Below are 17,632 nucleotides of genomic sequence, written 5' to 3' on the forward strand. Positions count from 1 at the left end.
ACTGCACAAAAATATTAGTAAAAAGGAATTTAAGAAGGGGGTTAAGTACTTCTCAAAAACCTAATTCTATGTAGGCTATAACAAAATATTCTAACAGAAAACAGGCATACTTTAAAACTAAATTTAACGAGTAACAAAAGCAAACAGACAAACCTAAAAACCTTCATGCAGGAAAAAAAAAATTCAAGAGAGCAAAAAGGCAACCTATGTAATGGGAAAAAATATTTACAAATCATTTATCTGATAAGGGGTTATCCAATTTAAAAGTGGATAAATGACTGAATAGAGATTTCTCAAAAGAATACATACAAATTGCCAGCAATTATACGAAAAGATGTTCATCATCACTAATCAAGGAAATGCAAATCAAAACCACAACGACCTACCATCTCACACCTGTTGGAATGGCCACTATCAAACAAAAAAGTAACAAGTGCTGGCAGGTATGTGGAGAAATTGGAACCTTTGTGTGTTGTTGGTGAAAACATAAAATGATGCAGCCACTAAAGAAAGCATTATGGAAGTTCCTCAAAAAATTAATAGAATCGCTATATGAAATCAGTTTTGAGTATGAAACAGAAAGAACCAAAAACAGGATCTCAAAAAGATATTTGCACAACCATGTTCACTGCAGCATTATACACAACAGTCAAGAGGTGGAAGCAGCCTAAATGTCCACTGAAAGATAAGTGGATAAAGAAGATGTGGTATATACAAATATATACCCTCTTCTAAAAAGAGGAAGTTCTGTCTTATGCTACAACATGAATAAACATGTTGAAGACATTATGCTAAGTGAAATAAACCAGTCACAAAAAAACAAACATTGTATGATTCTACACATATAAGGTATCTAAAAGTAGTCAAATTCTTAGAAACAAAGTAAAACGGTGGTTGCCAAGTACTGGGGGTGGGGGAGGAGGAAAAAGGAAGTTGTTAAAAGGTCACAGAGTTTTAATTTTTGAAAAATAAAGAAGTTCTACAGATCTATTCAATAACAATATGCATACAGTTAACACTAGTGTATACTTCAAAATGGTTAAGATGGTAAATTTTGTGTTACATGCTTTTTACTACAAAGTAAAAATGAATACAGGACAGGACTTTAAGAATTCTGAGTTAAGAAGCTGGCAAATCCTCTTTCCGAAAACCAACGACAAAACCAGACAAAGTTGTCAAAAATGACAGAAAAATCAGGGACAAAAGGGAAGTCTACCTCAGGTCACAATATTTGTTGTTAAAAGCAACAAAACAGCAGACTGGCCAGAAAATTAACAGAAAGATCAAGAGAATAAAACAGCCAAAGATGACCTTGCTATTTCACATATCCCTGATAGTCTGGAAAGCTATATGCATTTGCCAGGTTGTGCTTACTTAGAGGAGAGGGAACTAACAAGCTACTTATTCATGGTTAACCAAGAGACCTTATAAACCCAGTAAGTTAAAAAAAGGGGGGGGGGAGGGCAGGATCAGATTTATAAGCTCCCTAAATTGTGAGCATTATCTAATATATGTGTAGTAATGGTAGAAAGTGTATGTAAAGAGTGGAAGACTTAATGGTTCAGTGGTTTAAATAGCCTCTAGCCAATCAATGGCTGATGACTAAGTTATAGTGATCCAGGGTAATCCTTAGAAAGCCAGAGCTGAACACACAAAGAAAAGGAGGGGTGGGGGTGAAGAGCACCACCATTAGAGGCCACACACTACAGGGGAAACACGACAAATGTGCTTCAGGCAAGTCACTAAAGAAATAAATAAACCAACAGCAACAACAACCATCCCCTGGATAGAGGAAATCAGAATTCAGAGTTGCTACAATTACTATCTATAAAATGTCCAGTTTTCGACAAAAAATTGTGAAACATGGAAAGTATACAAGGTAAACAAAAAGTATCTCTGAGGGTGCTCACCTGTATGACTTAGTTCACAAAGACTTCATAATATCTATTACAATTATGTTCAAAGAAATAAAAGAAACCATATTTATATAATTCAAAGAATATAGGACAATGATTCATCAAACGGAAAATATCAATGAGACAAACTGCCAAGAACCAAATGGAAATTAAAGAACAAAAAGTACAGTAAATTAAATTAAAAATCCACTAACAGAATTCAACATCAACTGGCAAAAGAATCAGTAAATCCACACCCTGACACATCACAGTGAAAAGCCAGGAACAAAAAGAAAATTTTAAAATTAGAAACAGAAAAATCACTAACTTCTCATTACAAACAATAATGGCAAGAAGGTAATGAGATGACCAACTGAGTGGCTCAGTTCGTTAAGTGTCTGCCTTCAGCTCGGTTCATGATCCCCGGGTCCTGGGGTAGAGCCCCACATCAGGTTCCCTGCTCGACGGGGAGTCTGCTCTTCCCTCGCCCTCTGCCCCTCCCCCAGCTTGTACTCACTCTTGATCACTCTCTCTCAAGTAAATATTAAAAAAAAAAAAAAAGAAAGAAAAGAGAGAAAGAAAGAAGGTAATGAGATGACATTCAAAAATAATAACTCTCAACCAAAAATTCTATACCCAGCCAATATCCTTCAAAAATGACAAAATAAAGGAACACCCAAATAAAGACTCAGATAATTCACTGTTACCAGAATACTAAAAGTTCACCAGACTGAAAGGAACACCAGACAGTAACTCAAATTCACAAAAAAAGCACCAATGAATGTAATTATATAACCATTAAAGGACAATATAAATGTATTTTTTCTGATTTAAAAAGCCATTACCTAGAACATAATTATCAAATTGTACTGTCAGACTTACAACACAAAGATGCAATACATATGACAATAGCACAAAGAAGGGGAAAGTAATGGAGCTACAGCAGAGAAAGTTTCTGTATTTTAATGTAACAAATTTAGCATTAATCTGAAATAGACTATAAAAAATTGGATGCATATTGTAAGCCTTTGAGCAACCGCTAAGAACAAAGGTAATGAATGTGAAAATTAAAGGAATTAAAATGAAACGTTAAAAAACATTTACTTAATGTAAAAAAGTAGTAAAGGATTATGAGAAAAACAAAAAAGATATAAGAAACGTTGAAAATAGAAAATGGTAGATGGAAATCCAACCATATGATTAAAAACATTAAATGTGGAGGGATTAAATACTCCAGTCAAAAGGCAAAGATTGGGGGCTCAGTCGGTAAAGCATCTGCCTTCAGCTCAGGTCACATGATCCCAGGGTCCTGGAATCAAGCCCTGCAATGGGCTCCCCGCTCAGCAGGGAGCCTGCTTCTCCCCCTCCCTCTGCCTGCTGCTCCCCATGCTTGTGCTCTGTCAAATAAATATATAAAATCTTAACAAAAAAAAAAGGCAAAGATTGTCAGACTGATTTTTTTTTTTTAAGTGGGTGTAGGCGGAGAGGGAGAAAGAAAATCTTAAGCAGGCTCCACACCCAGCACGCAGCCCAATGCAGGGCTCGATCCTACAACACTGAGATCATGACCTGAGCCAAAAATCAAGAGGACACATAAATGAATGAGCCAACGGGCACCCCAAGACTGGATTTTAAAGAAAGATCAAACTATATGCTCTCCTCAAGAGACATACTTTATATTCAAAAACAAATAGGTTGAAAATAAATCTTAAAAACACTTTTAAAAGATAATTTTTTTATAGATATAAAGAATAGATTGGTGGTTGCTAGGGGCGTGGGGTTGAGGGTGGGCAAAACGGCTGAAAGGGGTCAAAAGGTACAAACTTCCAAATGTAAAATAAGTCATGGGATGTAATGTACAGCATAAGAACTTTAATGATACTGAACTGCATATCTGAACATTGCTGAGAGAGTAAACCTTGCAAGTTCTCATTACCAAAAAAAAAAAAAAAAAACTTGTTAACTACGCAGGGTGACAGATGTTAACTACTTATTGTGAGAATCAATCTTTTTGCAACATAAAAAAATATCAAATTATGTAGTTCACCTAATATTATACTTTTACATCAATTATATGTCAATTAAAAAGCAGTAAATGAGACTCCAAGGAAGTCATGTGACCCAGTTTCTTGTCTGGAATACTGAAATACAACATTTTCTTGCTATTTAAACGGTATAGATTCTCTTTTAGGCACATAGGGAATTTTCATTTCTATGATATTAATTTCCAGCAGTTTCCTTCCTCCTGTTTTCTTTGGCTTGTTTTGAGAGGGAGGCAGGGGGAGGGGGTGAGGGAGAGAGAGAATCTAAAGCAGGCTCCACACCCAGCATGGAGCCCGACACAGGGCTTAATCTCATGACCCTGAGATCACGACCTGAGCTGAAATCAAGAGTCAGACACAACCGACTGAGCCACTCAGGTGCCCCATTCCTGTTTTTCATGACTGTTTTCCAAAACGAATAATTTATCCCAGTCATGGGATGAAATTACAATGAACAAGATGAAAAGAGATAGTTAAAGCTAAATAACATGCCAGTAAAACTTTCAGAGATGGTACTAGGCATGAAGAAATACAACACAAAAGTTTAAGACAATCAAAGACAGTGTACTGAGAAAAAATATATATATGTATAATGCAAACAGCAACCACAGAAGAGCTGGAGTACACTATTAAGAAAAGAGACTTTAAGGAAAAAAATGTTATTAAAGATAACATAGGATACTTTATAACAATTGAAGGGTTTATTCATGAAAATATAAAAACATGTGAGCATAGCAACAGAACCCCAAAATACATAAAGCAAAAACTGAAAAAGTAAAAAGATAGTTCAATCATAGAGACTGTAATATCACAATATATAGAGAGAAAAATCAACCAAAATATGGAAGACCTGAACACTATCAACCAATTAAACCTGAAATCTATAAACCACTACATTCAACAAATGCAAAAATATACATTCATCAAGGAAAAATCAGAAAGCATCTGAACTGAATGAAAATGAAAATACAACATATCAAAATTTATGGGAAGATATCTGTAGCTGTTTAAATGCCTATAATAGAAGAAATCTCCCAAAAAATCAATAACCTAAACTTCTACCTGAAATGGTAAAAAAAAAAAAAAACCTAATCCAAACTGAACAAGCAAAAAGAAGGACCACAATACTAACAAAATGCAGAGAAGTGGGAGGGTATATGTAGTCAAACTGTTGTAAGATTGTTCAGGAAATGGTAAAACTACTAAGTTAGACTCTAGTAAGTCAAATATGCATTCCGTAGCCTTTAGGGTCAGCAACTGAAGCAATTTTTAAAACATTAAAAAAAAAAAAACTTTAAAGCAAGAAGAATTACTAGAGTGAAAGAGGGACACATTTAAGGATGATTTGTAAGTATGCTGAATAATAAGATAACACTTAAATTTGTGTACACCTAATAACAATTTCTTGATATATTATAAGGATAAGTTGGCAAAATTAAAAAGTAGACAAGTAATCTTAATTGTAGTAATTGACAGAACAGCAGACATGAAAATCCACATGATATACCAGATTTTAAGAACTCTATTAATATGAAGTAAATTATATTTATGGAAGCATACAGCAACAACCGCAGAATACACACTTTTTATCAATTGCATATAGAACATTTACAAAAATAGACCATATATTGATTCATAAATTAAAATGGATTAAAATAATACAGACTATGGTGACCACAGCGGAATTAAATTAAAAATCAGTAACAGAAAGCTAATGAGCAATTCCTCAAAGGTTTGGAAATCAAGCACACACTTCGACACAAATGAATTAAAAAAAAATAAAAATGGATATTAATATTTTTCTGAACAAAATAATGAAAAAACATGAAATTCTGTGACATAAAGCTAAGTAGAGGGCAAAAAAAAAAAAGTTATAGCATTAATGCATATATTTCTATAGAAAAAGGTAGGAGGAAAAAATAAATGACAGAAGCTTCCGCCTCAGGAAACTAGAGAAAACAGCCAATCAAATCCAAGAAAAGTAGAATGGGGGAGGGGGGAATCAGAAAAAATCAGTTCCTTGCAAATAAAATTAATAAAACCCTAACAATAATGATGAAGAAGATACAAATCACTAATATCAGTAAGCAAAAAATATCAGATTTTTTTTTTAAATAAGTCAACTTTGAACTGGACCAAAAAACCCAACTTTATGGCTTTACATATAGACAATTCAGAGCAGGGGCAGGAAATTTTTCAGTAAGGGCCAGACAGTATATATTTAAGGCTTTTGCAAGCCATGCACTCTCTGTCCCTGCTACTCAACTCTGCCATTTTAGTTTTCAAAAGCTGCCAGACAATACATAAACAAATGAAGATAGCTGTGCTCCAATAAAATTTTATTTATAAAAGTAGGCCCAAGCCATTGTTTGCTGATTAATGGTTTTGAAGAAATGGAGAAATTCAATGAAAACATAACTAACCAAAACTAACAAAAGGAGAGCTAAAATCTAAATAGTCCTATATCTCCTAAAGAAATAGTCCTATATCTCCTAAAGAAATTAAATCACGAGTGTGCCTGGGTGGCCCACTCAGTTAAGCATCAACTCTTGGTTTCGGTTCGGGTCATGATCTCAGGGTCGTGAGATGGAGCCCCAAGTTGGGCTCCACGCTCAGGTCGGAGTCTGCTTGTCCATCTCCCTTCCCCTCTCTCTCCCCCCCCAAAATAAATAACACCTTTTTAAAAAAATTAAATCAGGAATTTAAAACTTTTCAACTAAGAAAACTCCTGACCCACAGGACTCCAGGATTCGTTTTTCCTAACATTTAAAAAACCAGTTAAAAGAACAAAGTTGGAGATTACACACATCTTGATTTCAAAACTTACTACAAAGTTATGGTATTCAAAACAAAGTGATACTGATGGCAGACCTATAAACCACCAAGGGAACTGTACTGAGAGCCCAGAAATAAACCCTCACATCTGTGGCCAAGTGATTTTCAAAAAGGGTACCATGACCATTCAAAGGGGAAAGGACGGTCTTCAAAAAATTTTGTTGGAAAAGTAGACACCCGCTTATAAAAACAAATGAAGTTGGATCCTATACTGTAGGATACTACACCATACACAAAAATTAACTCAAAATGAATCAAAGACCTAAAAGTAAGGGTGAAAAATATAAAGCTCTAAGAAAACAAAGAAAAAGCTTCATGACACTGTATTTGGCAATAATTTCTTGTATAGGACACCAAAAGCCCAGGCATCAAAGAAAAAATTGGTAAGTTGGACTTCAAAATTTAAAACTTTTCATCAAAAGACACAAAAGACTCAAAGACATCTCACAATGGGAGAAAATATTTGCAAATCGTGTATCCGATAAGGGATTGATAATCAGGATTATAAATAATTCCTACAACTCAAAAAAAAAAAAAAACCAATGCAATTTTAAAAAAGGGTAGAGGACTTGAATAGACATTTCTCCAAAAATATACACATGGCCAATAAGCACCTGAAAAGTTGCTCAACATAATGATTGCATTATGAAAATACATTATGAAAATACAAATCAAAACCTCTGTGGGATACCATGTCACACCCATTAAAATGGCTATAATCAAAAAAATAAAAATAAAAATCAGAAAATACCAAGCATGGTGAAGACGTGGAGCAACTGGAAAATTTGTACATTGCTGGTAAAAACAAAATATGGTGTAGCCACTGTGGAAGACAGTATGGCAATTCCTCAAAAATTTAAACAGAATTATTATGCAATCTAGCAATTCCACTTGTGGGTATATACCCAAAACAACTGAAAGCAGGGACTCAAAACAGATATTTGTACATCCATGTTTGCAGCAGCACTACTCACAATAGCCAAAAGGTAGAAACAACCCATTGTGCATCAATGAACAAATGAACAAAACATAGCATATACAATGGGATATTATTCAGCCTTAAAAAGGAAACTGTGATACATGCCACAATATGAATGAACCTTGAAGACACTGTGCTAATGAGTTAAATAAGCCAGTCACAAAATGATAAATATTGTAGGTTTCCACTTGTGAGGTGTAAGAGTAGTCAAATTCATAAAAACAAAGTAGAATACTGATTGCCAGGGGTTGGTAAGAGAGAACAGCGAGTTAGTGGATCAATGCATAAAGAGGTTCAGTCTGGGAAACTAAAAAAGTTCTGGAGATGGATGGTAATGGTTGCACAATGTAAATGTTATCAATGTCACAGAACTATACAATAAAAAATGGCAAAAATGGTAAATTTTGGTATGTATATTTTACCAAAATAACTAATATCAATCTTAAACTCATTTATAAAAAAAGAAAATACTTAATAATTTAATGAAGCCAACATATCTATGATAATCCAACCTTGATAAGGACATTACAAGAGAGATCAGAGACCAGAATCACCTATAAACATAGCTGCTACAAAACTAAACAAAAATTTAGCAAATCAAAGCCAACACATAAAAAGGTTAATATGTAGTAAGTATGGGTTTATGTCAGGAATTCAAACTCCATCTAAAAATTCAATGTAATTCACTACATTAACAGAATAAAAGAAAAAATCAGATAAACTCATTAAATGTAATATCTGATAAAATTCAAACCCATTCATGATTTTTAAAAACTTGCAAAAGGAGGAACGGAAGAACATTTCCTTACCCAATAAAGAATATTTACAGCTAGCAACATGCTTAATAGTAAAATATTGCGCACCTTCACACTGAAGGTGGGAACAAAAAAAAATATTTTCAAGATGTCTACTCCACACTGCAATAAAGAAATAAAAGGTACAAGCACCGGAAGATGTAAAACTGTCACTATCTGCAAACGACATGATTGTGTACAGACAATCTAAAAGAAAACACCAAATCATACTACACAAGTTAGAAAAGACACTGAATGGAAGGCCAATGTACTACAACAACTGTATTTCTGCGTACTGGTAATGTACTTAGAAAATGAAATTTTCAAGAAATAATGCTCCTTATAACAAAAAAAGATCATATTTAACGAAATATGTGCAAGGCCTCTCTTGAAAACTTCAAATCATTACTGAGAAAAATTGAAGATTAAAAATACAGAAAGCAATGTTCTATACTGGGATTAAAAAGCTCGATACTATGTTAACACAATATTAATCTATTAATCTATTGATTTCATGTAACCCCAATAAAAATGTCAGTGGGTTTCCCCTTTAGGGGGAAATTCTAAAATTTACAGATTGAAATTAAAATGTATGTGAAAATGCAAAGGACCTACAATAGTTACAACAAGGAAAAAAGAACAAAGTTACACAAATTACACTATGAGATATCAAAACGTACTGTAAAAGTACGGTAATGACACAAGAATAGACAAATAGACTACTGAGCAGATACAGAGTTCAGAAATAAATCCACACACATATGACAACCTGATTTGCAATAAGACTTACTGCAATTCAGTAGAAAAAGAATGGTTCAACAAATGCTGTAGATCAACTGAGTATCAAAGGAAAAAAAAAGTGCATCTTGACCTCTACTTCACACCTGCAGAAATTTTTTAGATAAAGCAAAGAAAACAATAAAACTTCTAAAAGAAGAGATGGACAGCAATATGCAAAAGAATGAAGCTGGACCACTTTCTTACACCATACGCAGAAATAAATTCAGAAGACCTAAATGTGAGACAGGGAACCATCAAAATCCCAGGAGAACACAGGCAGCAACCTCTTTGACCCTGGCCATAACAACTAGACACATGTCCAGAGGCAAGGGAAACTACTGGGACTTCATCAAAATAAAAGCTTCCGCATAACAAAGGAAACCATTAACAAAATTAAAAGGCAACCTACGGAATAGAAGAAGATATTTGCAAATGGCATATCTGATAAAGGGTTAGTATCCAAAGTATGTAAAGAACTTATAAAAACCAACACTCCAAAAAACAAATAATCTCATTAAAATGGGCAAAAGACACAGACATTTCTCCAAAAAGACCTACAGAAGGCCAACAGACACTTGAAAAGATGCTCAACATCACTCACCATCAGGGAAATGCAAATGAGTCAAAACTACAAGGAGATACCACCTCACAGCTGTCAGAATGACTAAAATCAACACCACAAGAAACAACAGGTGTTACTGAGGATGTGGAGAAAGGGGAACCTTCTTGCACCGTTGCTGGGAATGCAAACTGGTGTAGCCACTCTGGAAAACAGTATAGAAGTTGTAATAATTCACTGAGTACTCTACAATCCAGCAATTGTACTACTGGGTATCTACCCAAAGGATACAAAAAACTAATTTGAAGGGATACATGCACCCCCATGTTTACAGAAGCATTATCTACAACAGCCAAATTATGGAAAGAGCCCAATTTCCATCGACTGATGAATGGATAAAGGAGATAGATATAGGTATTTATATCTATATATAGATATGATGGAATATTATTCAGCCATAAAAAAAGAGTAAAATCTTGCCATTTGCAGCAACATGGATGGAGCTAGAGTGTATAACGCTAAGTGAAATAAGTCAGAGAAAGACAAATACCATATGATTTCACCAATACGTGGAATTTAAGAAACAAAACAAATGAGTAAAGGGGGGCAAAAGAGAGGAAGGCAAATCAATTAACAGACTCTTAACTATAGAGAATAAACCAATGGTTACCAGAATTCCGGGGTGGGAGGATGGGTTAAACAGGTGATGGGTATTAAGGAGTGCACTTATGATGAGCATGGGGTAATTAAAATAAAAACCAAAACAAAATATCTTCATGTCCCTGGAATAAACAAAAATTTCTTAAAACAGAAGACTGACAACTTGGACCTCAATGAAATTATGAACTTCTGTTCATCAAAAGATAATTTTAAGAGAGTAAAAAGCCAAGCCACAGACTGGGAGAAGATACTGCAAAATGTATCTGGCAAAGGACTCATTTCCAAAATATGTAAAGAACCCCTCCACATTAAAAAAAAAAAAAAAAGAATACCCAATTTGTTAAAAAAGCAAAAGAATTAGAGACTTTACAAAAGAGAATATTCAAAAAGCCAATAAGCAGCACGCGAAAATGTGTTCAACACTATGGCCATTTAGGAAATGTAAATTTAAACTGAGACACCACTACACACCCACCAGAAAGGCTAAAATTAAAATAACAAATATGCTAAGTAATAGCAAAAATTTGAAGTAACTAGACCTCTCATACACCGTTAGTAAGAATGTAAATTGATACAACCACTTTGGAAAACTTTTGGCAGTATCCATGAAAGCTAAACATATACAAACCTAAGGATACACCTAAGAGAAGCTAATGCCTACGTCCACCAATATACACGAACAAGCATGTTCACAAGAACTTTCTTCCTAACAGCCAACAGTAGAAACCACCCAAATGTACATCAATGGGAAAACAAACTGAATCTTTAGCCAATGGAATACTACAAGGCAATACGAAGTAGTACAGCTCCTGCAACAACATGGGTAAATCTTAGCCATAAACAGCCAGACACAAGTGATTCCAATTAAGGTCCAAGAACAAGTAAAACTTCTTTATGTTGATAAAAGTCAGAATAATAGTCACCTGTTTTAGGGGGTGGGGATACTGATTTGCAAAGGGAGCCATTTAAGGTGCAGAAATATTCTATTTCATCTCCACAATGGTTACACACGTGTATACATAAAAACTGAGCTGTATACTTAGGACTTGTGGTCATTTTTTAAAAATGAAAATATTAAGATAATTAACCTTGGAGAGAAGGGGTAGGAACCAAGAGTAGTATTTCTTAGTGGTAACTCTATCCAATAATAAACGGAGAATATAAAAATTATTAACTTTCACCATTAGATTAAGACTTCCCTTATCTCCTGAAAGCAGTTGTTCTGATCTTCTGAGTTTCCACAGATAATTTTTATATCTTTATGCCTAGCAGAGTTGCCTGGCATATGTTAGTAATAAATGTACTCAGTGGATTAATAAATATGTGAACTTTAAAATTACAGTTCATTTACATCAGACCATTCTCAAGTTAAAAGAAAAAACCTAAAAAGTGAATAAGAAATAAGTTTTCAATTTTGCTGGCATTCTCAATCTGTGTCTGCTCAATTCTCGGAGGATGTCATGGTAAAGTCCTCTTTCCTGCTAAGAGAACGTTCTTGCTGTCTTTCAGACCCTTCCATTCCCCAAAAAGGAGAATGGGAATATAATATTTTCCAGCTTCATTCAGAAATCTTAGCATATCTGGTAATGCTTCCGAATTGAGTAAGCAGACTGAACAATTCTGACAAGAACAATGAAACTGCCTCCCTATCTGCTGAGGCACCTTTTGGGAATCCAATTCTAATAAACCATCATTAGTAACAAACCATGGGGAAAAAAAGTTCTGTAAAGGAAGGTCTGTAGGTAATTTCAGGGTAGTCCAAAATACTTTAACAGAAAAGTGAAGTTTTTAAAGCATAAAACCGAAGTGCAGGAAACAACGGAGCATTACTAAACTAGCTGAAAATGTTTCCAGTTAATGACAACTACACAACTTACCTGTTCCAGCACATCCAACTTTAACTCGAGCTTGCTGAGAACCACGTCTCCACCCCATAGTGAAAGCTGTAGATCTGATGGCTTTAAATTCTTGATGTAGCGATTCACGTAGCTCATTAAAATTGGAGTCACATATGACTCCAGCATCTTTTAACGTGCAGAGGAGGCCAAGTCAGAAGCTAAAGGGGGTAAAGACAAACATGAGAAGTAACTGAGTCGGTAGAGCAGCGAAGGAAAAAGCATTTGTCAGGAGGGGTTGAAGAGGCCGAAAAGCAACAGTCCCCACCAAAGCAGCCGCTCGCCTCCTCCCAGAAGCCGAAAACACAAGTGGATTCTCTGCTCCAGCTGCCACTTCCTCACTAGTAAAACTCCCCTCAAGTCGCCTGACGAAGGGTGGGAGGAATAAGCTGATGGAATGAAGAGAGCAGATGCCCTGGAATGGGAGAAAGAAGGGAGCCGGATCCCCTTCGGCCGCCGCAACCCTTCACCAGACCTGTCTCCCCACGAGGCCCTCGCCTCCCGGAACCCAGCCGGATCTACCACGGTAGAACCTGGGCTAGAACCAGGCCAGCTCCCGCCCCTGGCGGTACTGCACCCTCGGCTGACACTTACGCCAAAGAGTGCCGTGGCTTCCTCTCCACCTCCCGGTACCCGGCAGCCGCCTCCGGCGGCGGCGCAGCTCCGGTACGGAGCCACTTCCGGGTGTTACCCCCTTCGGTGCTCAAAACAAACTGTCCCTCCACCGCCACCCCTCGACTCCGCAGCGGGGCGGGAGTTCCCAAGCTGGAGCAGCCACTCAGAGCGCCTTCTAGGAGACCTCTCGTGCCGGGCTGGCCTGCGTCCCCGCTCCGACCCCGCCAGTGCTTTAAGACTAAGCTCTAGGAAATGCGCGGGGGAGGTGGGCGGACCGGTAAAGCGGAGACACCGGCGAGCCGGAAGTGGCGCTGAGAAGAAAAGCGGCTGTAGGTGGTGGAGGTCGTGACGGGGTGGGGAACTGCCGAGGGCCCGCGGGTGGGATAAGGAGGAAGAAAGTGGGTACTAGTGTTTAAAGCCCTGAAAAACAAGCGGCTGTTGTTTTTCTTGGGAAACGGGAGGTCTGGGGAGAGGAACTTGGTTTCAGTGGGCAGGGCAACAGCCTTAAGGCCGCAGGGAGGTTGGAGGCGGGGGCCGTTTAAATTTAGATCCGAGGTTCGTTTGCTGGAGCAAAGGTCCGAGTAGTGGAGAAATTGAAGGAATTAAGATGTGTAATTTAGGGGACTGCATTTGGATCAAACGTGCAGACAAGCTCTCGCGTTCTTTGGCCAAGGAGTGGTTAAGTGTCCTAAATGTGCTGATAGAGGGGCGGTGAAGGAATGGCCAAAGAGAAAATAGTGAAGAATCCTTAGATTGCAGTCTGATGTGGGACTTAACAGCTGTGGGAATATCAGAAGGGACGTTATAAGACTCCTAGAGATAAAGTGAGAAGAAATAGCTGATAAAGAATGAATTCAAGAGTTCTAAGAGGCAGTGTTGGTTTTCTTAGGCTGAAATGAATGTATAAAATACTACATTCCCTTCAATACTTGGCAAGCTAACAAAATCGAGAAACTCCCAACACCTAACTCGGAAAAATACCCTCGGCTTAAAGGAGTAGCATAGGACTTGCTCCCTGATTTTTTACCAGTAAAGTCTGCAGAAAACAACTACCACTGCGTTTTGAAAATAGACCTTCGTTACGAAATGATTGTTGTGAGTTTGAGCCCCACATTGAGTATGGGAATTACTTAAAAAATAAAATAACCACCCATACTGTTGCATTTAATTGAAAATATGTAATAAGTATTCCTAAATTTTTAAAGCTCCTTACTGGAATTCAAGTTACGATTTCTTGAAAGAGTGTTAGAAAATGCAATAGAAAAGAGACATGAGTGAGGATGCCAAGGTACTTAGATTTATTATGTTAATGAAAATAAGTTTCAAAAGAAAAAAGCAGCTAATGGCTAATTCAGAGCAACTGTCCCCTCACAAAAAGCCTTGATGAATAACCCAAATAATCTAGGTCTTATTAAAACACACTGAATTAGCCGAGTAAACCAAGAATTTCTTAGTTACCTATTTCACTTGGAAAGTAAACAGGTTGAAGCCATGACTCCGAAATCTTAACATAGAAAAATGATTCCACTAATTGTATGAAAGCCCTACCATTCTAGAACTACAAGTCTTGTTATTCTTCTAGAGAAAAGGGGCCTAGTCCCACATTGTCACCAACACCTGTTGTTTCTTCTGTTGTTGATTTTAGCCATTCCAACAGGTCTCAATTTAATGTAAAAGAGCAGAGTACTAATATAAATTTAGATTTGTTTTACTATGCCGTATAAATGAAATAATCATGGTATATTTTTTTGTTCTATGCCATTTTTCTCTTGGGGCTAACAAAAATAACTGCCAAATTCCTGCCTTGGGAAAATTATTTGGTCATTGATTTTTTTTTGCTTGGTTTTAAGAATCAAAAGTAGTAGTTTTCAACCTGTGTTCTCTCACACCGTGTTCTGTAAGCAGTCAAAACAATTGTTTTTCTCCGAATTTTTATTTAAATTCCAGTTAGTTAACAGTGTAATGTTAGTTTCAGGTGTAGAATTTAATGATCACTTACGTACAACACCCAGTCCTAATCACAACAGGCGCATTCCTAAAACCCATCAAGTATTTAACCCATCCCCCCACTTCCCACCAGTAACCCTGTTTGTTCTCTATGTTTAGTAGTCTGTTTCTTGTTTTGCCTCTCCTGTTCCCCACTATGTTTATTTGTTTTGTTTCTTAAATTCCACATATGAGTGAAATCATGGTGTCTTTCTCTGACTGATTTCCCTTAGCATAATACTGTCTGTCTCCATCCATGCCATTGCAAGTGGCAAGATTTCATTCTTTTTTTTTTTTGGCTGAGTAATATTCCATTTTATATACATATCACATCTTTTTTACTCATCAGTCCATGGACACTTGGGCTCCTTCCCTAATCTGACTATTGTAGATAATGCTGCTATAAACATCAGGGTGGTTGTATCCCTTTGAATTCGTATTTTTGCATCCTTTGGGTAAATACCTAGTAGTGTGATCGCTGCATGTATTTGATATATTTAAGAGAACTGCACATTTTAAAAGGATACTGGCATTGTTCTCAAGGGATCTATAACTTGGGTACAAAAAAGACAATGGTGCTAGCTCTGAATTAAGAATTTTAGTATAGACTAGCATGCTTTGTAAGAGTCTCTCATATTTGCTGAGAATCTCTAACACCTGGATCATAAAGTAGTTCTATTTTTAACTTTTTTAGGAATCTTCATACTGTTTTCCAAAGTGACTGCACCAGTTTGCATTCCCACCAACAGTACACAAGGGGTCCCCTGTCTCCACATCCTCACCAACACCTGCTATTTCTTGTGTTCTTGAATTTAGCCATTCTGACAGGTGTGAGGTGATACCTCACTGTAGTTTTGATTTGTATTTCCCTAATGATGAGTGATGTTGAGCATCCTTTCATGTGTCTGTTGGCCATCTGTATGTCTTCTTTGGAAAAATGTCTGTGCATGTCTTCTGCCCATTTTCTAAATTGGATTATTTGTTTTGGGGGTGTTGAAGTTTTATAAGTTCTTTATATTTTTTGGATACTAACCGTTTATCAGATATGTCATTTGCAAATATCTTCTCCTATTCCATAGGTTGCCTTGTAGTTTTGTGGATGGTTTCCTTCACTGTGCAGACACCTTTTATTTTGATGAAGTCCCAATAGTTTATTTTCGCTTTTGTTTCCTTTGTCTCAGGAGATATATCTAGTAAGAAGTTGCTTTGGCTGATGTCAAAGAGGTTACCACCTGTGTTCCCCGCTTGGATTTTGATGGTGTCCTGTCTCACATTTAGGTCTTTAATCCGTTTTGAATTTGTTTTTGTGTATGGTATAAGAAAGTGGTCCGATTTCATTCTTTTGCATGTTACTGTCCAGTTTTCCTAACACCATTTATTGAAGAAACTGTCTTTTTTCCATTGGATATTCTTTCCTACTTTGTTGAGGATTGACCATATAGTTGTGGGTTCATTTCTGGGTTTTCTATTCTGTTCCATTGATCTATGTGTCTCTTTTTGTGCCAGTACCACACTGTCTTGATCACTATAGCTTTCTAATACAACCTGAAGTCCAGAATTATGATGCCTCCAGTTTTGTATTTCTTTTTCAAGATTGCTTTGGCTACTTGGGGTCTTTTGTGGTTCCATACAAATTTTAGGGTTGTTTATTCTAGCTCTGTGAAAAATGCTGGTGGTTTTTGATAGGGACTCCATTACATGTGTAGATTGCCTTGGGTAGTATAAACATTTTAACAATATTGTTCTTCCAATACACTAGTGTGGAATGTCTTTCCATTTCTTTGTGTCATCTTCAATTTCTTTCGTAAGTGTTCTGTAGTTTTCAGAGTATGGATTGTTTACCTCTTTGTTTAGGTTTATTCCTATGTATCTTATAGTTTTTGGTGCAATTGTAAATGGGATAGGTTCCTTGATTGCTGTTTCTGCTGGTTCATTATTGGTGTATCGAAATGCAACAGATGTCTGTACGTTGATTTTGTATCCTGTGACTATTGAATTCATGTATCAGTGCTAGCAATTTTTTGGTGGAATCTTTGGGGTTTTCTATATATAGTATAATGTCATCTGCAAATAGTGAAAGTTTGACTTCTTCCTTGCCAATTTGGATGCCTTTTATTTCTTACTGTTGTCTGATTGCTGAGGCTAGGACTTCCAGTGCTATGTTAAATAACAGTAGTGAGAGTGAATATCCCTATCTTGTTCCTGACTGTAGAGGAAAAGCTCTCAGTTTTTCCCCATTGAGGATTATATTTGCTCCGAGTTTTTCATAGATGGCCTTTATTATGTTGAGGTTTGTTCCCTCTCTCCCTGCTTTGTTGAGGGTTTTATCATGAATGGATACTGTACTTTGTCAAATGCTTTTCTGCATCTATTGAAAGGGTCGTATGGTTTTTATCCTTTCTTGTATTAATGTGGTACATCATGTTGATTGATTTGTGAATATTGAACCACCCTTGCAGCCCAGGAATAAATCCCACTTGATTGTGGTGAATGATTCTTTGAATGTACTATTGGATTTGATTTGCAGGTATTTTGCATCCATGTTCATCAGCGAGATTGGCCTATAGTTCTCTTTTTTAGTGAAGTCTTTGG

General features: G+C 36.5%; 1 protein-coding gene across 6 annotated transcripts in view; it reads right to left on the reverse strand.

Annotated features, from left to right (window-relative positions):
- The window catches only part of VPS13B (vacuolar protein sorting 13 homolog B), a 760,370-nt gene extending 747,077 nt beyond the window's left edge, over positions 1-13,293 (reverse strand). For 4 of the 6 annotated variants that reach the window (XM_087864704.1, XM_087864702.1, XM_087864703.1 and 1 more), the window contains exons 1-2: positions 13,034-13,293; positions 12,422-12,600 (exon numbers count right to left, since the gene is read on the reverse strand). In XM_087864704.1, coding sequence (XP_087720830.1) covers positions 12,422-12,568 — 147 coding nt within the window. In that variant the 5' untranslated portion in view covers positions 12,569-12,600; positions 13,034-13,293. Of the gene's footprint in view, positions 1-12,421; positions 12,601-12,707; positions 13,012-13,033 lie in introns of those variants that run through there. The other 2 variants (XM_045805874.2, XM_087864701.1) reach the window with 2 other exon arrangements.
- Between the last annotated feature and the right edge of the window lie 4,339 nt (positions 13,294-17,632).

The sequence above is a fragment of the Ursus americanus genome, chromosome 9 (assembly GCF_024610735.1).
Source record: "Ursus americanus isolate L20-20 chromosome 9, mUrsAme1.1.p, whole genome shotgun sequence".
Classification (NCBI taxonomy): domain Eukaryota; kingdom Metazoa; phylum Chordata; class Mammalia; order Carnivora; family Ursidae; genus Ursus; species Ursus americanus.